The sequence below is a fragment of the Penaeus monodon genome, chromosome 30 (assembly GCF_015228065.2).
Source record: "Penaeus monodon isolate SGIC_2016 chromosome 30, NSTDA_Pmon_1, whole genome shotgun sequence".
Classification (NCBI taxonomy): domain Eukaryota; kingdom Metazoa; phylum Arthropoda; class Malacostraca; order Decapoda; family Penaeidae; genus Penaeus; species Penaeus monodon.
Genome location: NC_051415.1, coordinates 4,316,510 through 4,326,890, shown reverse-complemented (window position 1 = coordinate 4,326,890; position 10,381 = coordinate 4,316,510). Strand labels below are relative to the sequence as shown.

Genomic DNA, 10,381 nt, shown 5'->3' with positions numbered 1-10,381 from the left:
TTTTTTTTGGGGGGGGGGGTAAATTTCTGCAGCTTGTACAGCATGTCTTTCAGGAATATATATTAACAACTTACAAATTATACAAAAGGCCTTGAAGAATTATATATTCAATTTTGAAACTGGTACAGAATATCACAGAGAATTATAAAATACAAGTAACACATAATGTGAAGTTTTGATGATGAATCAAATGAACCATACACCAAACTTGGGCTTACAACTGAGACTCTTCCTACCCTTATTATGAGGGGATACTGGGGCTGCGGTCGACTGGCCAACGTAAGCAAGGTGAGATAAACAGCTTGGTGGTCTCCAAGGAACCTGAGAGATGACTGCCCGTGAGGAAAGAGCGAAGGATTGAGGAAAGTGAGCCAAGCTGGAGTGGACTCGATGCTTGTTGGTGAGTCTGGGTATCCTGTTCTCTTTACTGCATTGTCAAAGCCTTTGTGGAATATCTGTTGAGGAGGTACAAATTGTAACCTGTATAAATGTGAAAGACCATATACTCTTAATTCCAAAGAAAAGTACACACATCCCAAATAATTAACAACAATCAGTATCTTTCAAAGTTAAGTTTGTCCTCATAGGAAGCTTACCCTTGCCACATTTTCGATCGGAGCACACTTGAGAGCAGCAACTTTGAGCAACAGATCTGCACGCCGATGGATGGGCAGAGCAACAGACTCATGGATGCGAACCGAGAAGAGCATCGAAGGAGAGGCAACGAGGGAAGGGAGAGTAGCGGCAACTATGGTCAAGATTGCAACAACATCTGCCTTGTATTGCTGAAGTCTCATGTCACTAGGTTCAATCTGTAGAAGAATGTAAATAAATGCAAATCTGTATTTATCTAACTCTATACATATCTTTATATCACTTTGCATATAAATATTTGCACTAATATATCACATCTAAGGTAAACATATATAAAACTAAGAATCTTAAAATGTAATCTATGAAAGGAGGAAGAAGAAAAGGAAAACCTGCAAAATATTTCCAATATACCTGGGCATATCTTGTGACTAAGATGCTTAAAGTGTCAGTAAATATGCTCGCTAAAATACTTTCGCTCATCCGTGGAGAAGTATATTGCCACAAATCATTTCGAACACCTGGAGAGAACAAATGTGTAGGTGGTGGTAAAAACATTACATTTCCATTATGGTATAAATCATAATATAGGCTTTCGAATGCTTCTGGTAAAAGTGAGAGAAATAAAGCCTGCATTTCATATTCCAATTTCAACAAGAATGCGCTCGCCTAGCATTTGCACCTTGCATGTAAAAAGCCCACATCTGAATGCTTTCCGAGAACTTTTCATTCTCGTGATACGGTTTAACGTTAGTCCAGTCGTGGCTGGCAGGATCATGCAGAAGGGCCGAGTGAAGCAGGTCGCAGTTGTAGCTGAGGATGTTCTGCATCAAGAACTCGACCATCTCACCACATCGTCCGAGTGCGCTTGTAAGGTTTCTGGAAGAGGAAGCAGAAAAAATAAATAAGAAATAGAAAATCACATGTTCAAAAAATCTGATCCGTAATATCGTGGTTTGAATACATAAAAAAAAAAACTTACTTTTTAAATTACTTGACTGGATTAAAATACATTACAAGTACAAATAAAAAGGTCAACACATAATGTGAAAAGGAATGTTGGCATAAATATATTAAGTATGATTAAATCTATAAACACAATAACAGAGGCATCAACTAAAGGCTTTGACAATGATACTTTTAGTATCTTTTTAGCCATGTCCTGTAATCAAATCTTCAGAATTGTGTATTTCCTAAAATGAAAATAAATTATCATCAAAAGAATACCAAAGACAGATTCTATCACGATTTTTTTTATAATATAGAAGGCAAGAAAAGACAACAGTGTCAATCAACATGGGCTATTTGAGGACATTTCTAAATAAATGAGTATCTGTGAGGATATATCAAATAAAAAAAAAAATACTTAAATAATCTCATTTTAGCCATAAATAACACACAGCCAAAAGAACTGTCAAAAAGCATTTAACCAACTTACTTGGAACTTGGTTGTTTCAGGATATCCTTGTAGGCATTGAGTCTGTTCCGTACTAAAGCTGCAGAAGCAAGGCATATAAAGAGGATCTTATTATTGCCAGCAATAAAGGCATTTTCACTGATCCTTTTGATATGGTCAAGCATGTAATTTCCAGACTGCTCTACTGCAGTCATCAATGCTGCCTTTGGTGTTTGTGGCTTGCCTTTAGTCATGGGAACTCCTGGGAGGGATTTGGGTTTGCTCTGACTGGCTTTGGAGGCAGAAGACACTGTGCTTCCTGGTGTGGATCCTCCAACTTCGATGTTGATGTGACGGCGTGGAGGGTAGAGAGTAACCTCTCCCTCTGCTCCCACCATGACCTCACTCGGCAGCACCCCCCGGGATCTGTCAACCGTGGGGTCAATTGTCAACTTGAGGCATTCCTCCCAGATGCACATGCCTTTGCTGACACTGTCTAGAGCTGATATGGGGGTGTCCCTCTGCCCTCCAATGGCATACGGGCAAACCGGCTTTGCACTGACCTTTGCAGACACTTTGAAATCAGCCCATTCTTTATGCAGTTTGTCTTTGGAAGAACCTGCCAACTTTGATACGTCCATAGCCATTGCTGATAAATTTCTTAGAGAAAAGGTCTTTCCCTGTTAGTTTATTCAGTTGATCTATATGTATCCACGAGGATAAAAGTATATAACTGTTTTCTAACACAAAATGTCCATATTTACTTTCAGATGCAAATGAGGCACAAGTCAGAATAAGGATAAATAATTTTATTCATTCACTTTTCTACAAGTTTCCACATCTCCACATTATTTTTCTTCATAAATATCAATAGCACATATATTCAGTATAAACATGTTAATCATCAGATTCATTTCTTCCATAGGCACACTTGGAAAAGTCTGTTTCCATTTGAAACACTGGTGACAATTCTTCAGTTAGCAGATCATGCAAAGTGATTCCTGTGTGGCGGTACACCCAAGTGCCATTAATAAAGTCATATCTCTTGGGCCCGCTTGTGGGGGATGAGAGCCAGATCTGCTTATTCGGGGTTTGTTTGTTAATGACATATGTTCCTGCGCTTCCAAGCTGCAGCGTCAATACACCAGTCTGCAACGATATGGTTATATGGTTAAGAAGACAGATTTGGCCAACATGTGATATGTACATAGTGTGTATACCCGTTCTGTGCAAAATCTGGGATGGATGAATGAATGAAAAAAACAGTGAGGGAGAGTGCAGGAGCAAAAGAGATAGGGAAAAGAAAAGGGAAGAGGGAAAAAGAGTAAGAGAAAAATAAATGAAAAGGAGAATGAAAGAGGCGGAAAGAGGGAATAACAAAAGGTGGCTATTGAAAGAGTGAGAGATTAAGGTATAGAGGGAAACAGGATGGAAGCTATTGAAGACAGGAAGGAGGGAGAGAGGAGTAAAATGAAACAAGGAGAGATGGTTAGAAATGACCACACAGACACAGGAAAGCATAAACACAGAGAAAGAGTGAAGGAACTACAGAAGAATGTATGCATGATAAACCAACCCTTGTAAACTTACAGAAAAGGTTACATCAGAATCTACAGGAGCACAGTCACTCTCAACCAGCTCTTCTAAGTATTCTGTCAAGGATTCCAGAGTTTCATCACTCACGTGTTCATAAGTTGCCTGGTCTATTCTGAAAAAAGGTAAGAATCATGTAAGTACATATGTTAAATAAAAGCAAAAGATATAACACATTATTTGCATTATCCTCATGCATTTCTGCAAGTCATTGTTAACTAGTATCCTTAAACCTGAAAGAGTTTAGGATCTCATGGAAATAGGCAAGTAAATATACATTCCTCTTTTTACCAATAAATGAAATGAAGTATTAACACCTCTTCTCTATATACCATTAATGAATATAGGAGTACCTAGAAGTTTTCTTATTGACAAGATTTATTCATCTAAAAGTGAGACAAAGATTAGTTTTCTAAGGACTAGTACAAAGGTTAAATTTTTATTTAAGAGACAGCAGAAAAAATGGAAGAAAATATACAATGGTATTACACTAAATAAAGAAATGCAACACAGCACTTACAATTAAACATATGTACTTCATGCAGCTATACACAATTCAATAATAAAAGCTATTTACATAAAACTACCCTAAATCTAATGTCAAGAAGAGTTACTTGTTGTAATTTTTTTCCCCATTGCATTTCATAGGTTGTGATTTAAGACCATGATAACACTGCACCCTCTACCCATTTAAGACTGAAAAATTTGTTCACATTCATAACAAAAAAGGAAACCTATTAGCATACACATAAAACCACTTACTCAGTAGAACAGTAACCCCTGACAGTGTATTCCGTTGAAGTGTCTCCTTGCAAAAAGAGCGTTTTATTTCTTGACTGCAATGAACTTGAGACTGTAACAGGGAACTTGAGTCTAGTCTGTGATAACTGACGAATGGATAACCTTGATATCTGTCTTGCTGCAGCTTGGGGGCAGAATTGGACCACACTGAAAAGTAGAGGAACAATGTAATCATTCTTACTGAAAAAAAACAACACTTTTGATTACAGGTACTTAGCTTATTACAAAATTTACATAATGATGAAATAAATGCTATCAGTGGTTATTTTACCTTCAATTATTAACTTTGTGGCAGTTTCACCTTTTAAATGGTAACAGAGATGTAAAAAAAATTACTAAGAAATTCTAAATTCATTGTGTAATATGAAACATCATCTTATGCAAAAATAACTCTACATATGCTTTACATATTAACAAAGAGAAAATAAGTGATTTATCAATGAAAGATAAAAACCCAGTTTACTTCAAGTGTAATCAAATTGCCTCCTACTTATACATTTATTAAAAGAAAAGAAAAGAAAAAAAATCCACACTGTCACTATATGCTCTCTATATCCCTTCAGGCAAACACCTTAAATTTATATATATGTATTTAATCCATTGCCTTCATACCGAAGAAAAACTTTCGTGCCATTTTAATTACCATCTAATTGCATGGAATCAAAACACACGTTTCCCAAGTTAAATAACCACACTATGAGGCAAGAACCAAGAGACAGAATCCATACACAGTCACTGCGAATACACTATTAGTTCCCCGGAAACATCATCCACACCTGAATCCCATGACCTGTGACCTGCAAACTGACCTGCGAAGGAAAACAGACGTCATATTTGTTATGCTTCGGTTTCCGTGGCAACGAAGCCGGTCAGCTGATCGCGGGACGTGTGCTAAAAGTGCCGTTTTTTTGCCGCTGGATTCTGCATCACATATTCTGATTATTGTGTGAGAATTGTTTATTCTTTATTTATTTTCTCTGCATTGATTTATTTTTTTTTCTCCCTCCCCCCCATGATTTCTTAAAACAGCAAGGAAAAGATATCTTTGAAAAAAAATATCTATATATTCCCATAAAGAATAAATAAAATATTTCACTTTACTACATAATACATAGCATTCCATAATAATAAAAAGCAGCGATTTAAATACAAAATCCCTTCCGTACATACAGGGTCCCTTGAAAACAACAATGTCACATTGATCAGCTGTTCAGTCCGGTGTGAACCTTCGTAGGGAGAGAACCGCTCTGCCGCCGGTGTTTATTTTATATTATTCGGAGGAAAAAAGGAACAAAAACAAATAGGTATGAAATGATTGTCGTTTCTTAGACTAGTATAAGTTTTCAGGAACGTTGTAATTCTGATTTTTGGAAGTCCTTGATGAATACACACCACAGAAAGAATTTTTTTTAAAGAAGCAGATGACAGGAAACAGGAGAGAGAAGCATCCCTTGCCACAGCATCCATGGGATTCGTGACTATTATCTTAGCATAGAGTTGAATGAAGTGTACGGTGCATATCACCTATTAACCTACTTATCTATCGATATTTCGGTATAGGAAAATAATGGCGTGGGTTTTGGGTTTTTGCATTAGGTGATGACACCAAGTCAGTGCTTTTTAATGACTGCTTGTGGTGTGGGATAAACATTTATATTATTATCATGAGCATTAACATGGTGCTATGAAATGCCCAATGCTGTCTTTTTTTTTTTGTAGGGAAAATTTAGCCATTAAATTCTTGATTGGTCGCTTTCATAATCTAATCTTGGTTTCAGGTGTTTGAGATGAGGAGATGGATGAATGCATGTAGGCCTATGCTCACGTCCATAAGTTTGGTGTTAGAAAGGAATAGATGTAAATCAGATTGAGATTTCTAGTTGCAAAATAATAGGACTCTTGTGTTGATTTTGGGAACGGAGACTATGAAGTCTTAAATTGGTTTAGAATTAAGATGTAAATTAATAATAAGATTGTTGATAAATATGAGAAACGAGGAGAAGAAATGTCACTGGGCTAAATTTTATTCCTTCCTCTTACCAAAGTGGTCATGGCTGCCAACAATGTGCGAGTGCTGTCAATCCAGAGCCACGTCGTCTCGGGCTATGTTGGAAACAAGAGTGCCTGCTTTCCACTGCAGGTAAGTCTTACGTTTGGGTATATGACGTTAATGGCTCTATGTTCTTGTTATTACTATTACCCCTTTCTTAATCACCTCCTTGAAATTCTTGTGATATGAATAATGTTTATATATACTTCTATATTTGTTGGACTCCTTTTTTTTATATAAGCATTATGTTATTTCTGCATTATGATATTGTTACTTCAGACAAGTTAATGTTGTAATCATCTGTTGGTCCAGATATCCGATCTTTTGCTAATGCTATGGTCTTTATCCAACTCCTACCATTTCCGCCAGTAATCCTGCATGGGTACAATGCTATCTTAAAATGAGCTAAAATTGTGGATTCCTTTATAATTGACACTATAATTAGTGCCTTTAAAGAAAGTAATGGTTATTGTGAAAAGATAAGTCACAGCCTTAAAAGAAAGGAATGGTTATTGTAAATAAACATGAAACAATAGTGTTTAAAGGTCAAAGCATGTTTAGCAAGGAAATAAAAATAAATGTAATCGTACACTAATTAAGAAATTAAACATGACAATCAGCAAGATCAACACAGATCTTGCTACAACTGGAGAGCATGTTGCATTGCAAGTGCCCGTCTATACGCTGATGTTTTTTTGTTTATCGTTTTTTTCTGGGAATTGCTCAGATAAGCTTTGCATCACCGATAGCCAAGAAACTGATATTGACTTTAAAAGGTGTTTTCTGGTGAAGTTTTAGTTCATGGAAATGAACTTAGGTCTATAATGAAAATATTAGCATTAATAAGAGAGGCATGTTATCAGTCAATTGCCGTAGCCTATAAGCACTGAAATTTATTATTGATATTTTTTGTTTTTTTATTTTTTCAGTGGTTACTTTGTAATTTTTTTTGGTATATCTCATGCCATTTTCAGCTGTTGGAGCCTCTATTGTTGCCATAGCTGGGTTCTGTAGACAGAATGAATTGTAAACATCACCTCTATTGGTAATGTGAAGCTTTTCTGCCTCTTTTCTTTTCCTTGCCGAGTAAATGTTTACTCTACCAGTCACTTATCCGGTCAAGTCATCCAAATTCACCAGGATATACATAGAATTAGTGTCTTTCTCTTGAATGGATGATAGGAGAGTATGCCTGGTGCTATGTATCAAATTAAAAAAGATATTAAAATGTATTAAGGACATAGACAGAGATGAGCTTTGAAAATTAATTGAGAAGGTTTTCTTGTCCAGTTTTAGGTAGGGGTATTGTGATTTCTGCATATTATACTTCTCTAGTGCTATTTAGACCAAATGAAGAGATGGGCATCATACAGGTTGACCTTTCTCCTTGTGTGGAAGTTTGTATGAGAGATATGACATTTTTTTCAAAATTTCTTGACTTACCAGTCCAAATGCAAGTTGCAAATGGCATCCTGTGTAAGTAACAATTGTTATCAAGGGGTTTTCTTTTTTCTTTCTTTTGTATCAATATAGATGTTATCTTATGTAAATTTCTGGTATGGAGACCCCAACTAAGTAGGAAAGATATTCTTTTTGGATATGAATACTTCTCTAGATATGCATGGGTCATCCCCAAGGAAAAGGATTTGAACTAACTCTGAAAAAGGTGTAGGATTACAAAATTAATATTATTTTTTTTCTACTATTTTACTGTATAATATTTTTGTAATTGCTTTTCTGTTATCTACAAATGAAGGAAAGGATGAGAAATGCAGTTGCTTGTTGAAATGAAGTGAAGAACCAGTATATGATGTTTGTATGTAAGTCAAGGGAGGAGGGACAGCTTTTGTTTTAACTTGTATAATAAATGGTTATGGAGATACAAGACAGCTAATGTATTTTCTTTGGGTGACTTTAACCATGCAGTTATAAGATCATTTATATCTTTGTGCTGAATATTTCCAGCATGGAAGAGATATAGCAGAGAGACACACGTAGGATAATTTCAAGCTGATGTAAGAAAACAGAGGGAAAAAAGCATCGTATTTCCTCCTCAGAGATCAGTTCATGCTATTCATTCATGTTTATTCTTATTCTTGTAGGTACTAGGATTTGAGGTAGATACCATCAATTCAGTGCAGTTTTCCAACCACACTGGCTATAAGTCGTTCAAGGGACAAGTACTAGACAATAATCAGTTAGGTAAGTATGATGAGGTAGTCTCACAGTTTGTAAGGAATCTGCAAGTTGTGTCTTTATTTGAAGAAACTGAAAGATATTGAATACTGTAAATCATTTTGTATTTTTCTGTATTTTTTTTTTCTTTCTTGATTATGGTCCTCGTAAAAAGCAAAGTAATTTGTATTTTATATTTCCTTGGATCTCATAATAGTTACAAAAGGTTGGCCTTATAGAAAAGTCTCAGTTGGAGAACACAAGTAAGCATGAAATATTTTGTTGTAATGAATTCAGAATTAGACATGAGAGAGTGTGGTATCTACTTTCTTATTATGGAGTGTGAAAACTCAGCCTTTTATCAGTAGGTTTTGTCTGCTGTAACAAAAATAAAAATAACCATGAATTTTTGCATGGTTTCTGTGCAGTGCATATGTTATTAGTTGATGTGATATTGATGATAATTCTTAGATCCTTCCTCTAGTCTTTGTTTCACATTACTAATATTCAGAGTAAAGTGTTTGTATGTGCTCTTATGCTTGCACATAGTACCTTGGTGGTCTGCATGATTTTCAGATTCTACTTTAAATATTTTACTTACCCCTTATAAATGATTGCATAAATGGATGATACTCACAGTTAGCATGTGACTTTAGAAATACCCAGAATGACTTAATGCAGAGGTGTGAGAAATGTTTTCAAGAATACATAAGTCATAACACAGATAAGAGTTGCCAAGTTGTTATAGTAAAATAGGATCTGGTGATATTATTAGATTGTAGTTCTAAAATTTGAAATTTGTATTCCTTACAAGTCATCTCTGGAAGGTATATAAGCTCATTGTTACAAACAAGGCCCAGAACTATAGATTATGTGTAGCTGTTGGTCATCAGTATTCTAGTCATGGAAGAACATGCCAGTGAATCACTTTTGGAATAATAAGTCAAAAACAAGGCCTCCTGTCTCTCACTAGGTTTAGATTCTCTTGCAGTCTGATGCTTATACCTATGGAGTATGAGATTAGATAACATAGGGTTGATAACAGTTATGTAAAGATTAAAAGTGATATTTCATAACAATATTGTTTTTATAAGCAGGACATTGGGTATATTTCTTAATTATCAGTTAATGAAATGTTAATAAGCATATAGATTACATAATGTATTTCTTGAAATGTGTGACAAAGATAAGATTCAGTGATATATGCTAATGTAGCTGAACAGGAGAGAAACACAATAGTGATATTACTGACATATCTCATTAACTTTATATCGGTAACCCTAGTTGCATTTCTCTCTAGAATTTAAATAACAGTTGCTTTGCATGACAGTGATATAGAACAAGATTAGTGTTTCTTAGTACTATTATTTATATAAGCAAGGACCACCTTTTTATTATGTAAAGCTTCAGGTGGATGATTGTTGTCCTTAACAGCATTCAAGTTATTTTTGCTTTGTCTTTACAGGCGACTTGATAGAAGGATTAAAGAGCAACAGTATTGACTTTTATTCCCACCTCCTAACGGGATACATTGGGTCGAAGTCCTTTCTGGAGAAGGTGAAGAGTGTGGTTGAGCACCTGAAGACCGTCAACCCAAATTTGATATATGGTTAGTGTGGGAAACGGGTGAATTTGCATTTCTGTTTTATTGTCGTTTGTAGATGTGTGTTTACGTTATATATATATCTTCCTCTCTCTGTGTGCAGTAGTGTTGGTCATTATCTTTTTAATTAACTTCATATCTCTATTTTCTTTGTGCAGTCTACTTTCAAATC

General features: G+C 35.5%; 3 protein-coding genes across 3 annotated transcripts in view; 1 reads left to right on the top strand and 2 right to left on the bottom strand.

Annotated features, from left to right (window-relative positions):
* LOC119592477 (uncharacterized protein KIAA0825 homolog) overlaps positions 1-5,638 on the bottom strand; it is a 10,021-nt gene extending 4,383 nt beyond the window's left edge. Inside the window, exons 1-9 of the mRNA XM_037941306.1 lie at positions 5,552-5,638; positions 5,191-5,316; positions 4,343-4,528; positions 3,578-3,695; positions 2,030-3,136; positions 1,274-1,470; positions 1,006-1,112; positions 597-812; positions 237-455 (exon numbers count right to left, since the gene is read on the bottom strand). Coding sequence (XP_037797234.1) covers positions 237-455; positions 597-812; positions 1,006-1,112; positions 1,274-1,470; positions 2,030-2,634 — 1,344 coding nt within the window. The 5' untranslated portion in view covers positions 2,635-3,136; positions 3,578-3,695; positions 4,343-4,528; positions 5,191-5,316; positions 5,552-5,638. The remainder of the gene's footprint in view (positions 1-236; positions 456-596; positions 813-1,005; positions 1,113-1,273; positions 1,471-2,029; positions 3,137-3,577; positions 3,696-4,342; positions 4,529-5,190; positions 5,317-5,551) is intronic.
* Positions 2,885-6,433, bottom strand: LOC119592273 (frataxin homolog, mitochondrial-like). Its single transcript, XM_037941103.1, has 5 exons — positions 6,422-6,433; positions 6,207-6,304; positions 4,343-4,528; positions 3,578-3,695; positions 2,885-3,136 (listed from the first exon to the last, which is right to left on the bottom strand). The coding sequence occupies exons 1-5, from the start codon at positions 6,431-6,433 to the stop codon at positions 2,885-2,887; spliced, it is 666 nt and encodes a 221-aa protein (XP_037797031.1).
* Positions 5,576-10,381, top strand: part of LOC119592478 (pyridoxal kinase-like) — a gene marked incomplete at its 3' end in the record, with an annotated part of 5,774 nt that continues 968 nt past the window's right edge. The window contains 4 exon segments of the mRNA XM_037941307.1: positions 5,576-5,685; positions 6,427-6,521; positions 8,534-8,633; positions 10,072-10,215. Of these exon segments, the coding sequence (XP_037797235.1) occupies positions 6,432-6,521; positions 8,534-8,633; positions 10,072-10,215 (334 nt within the window).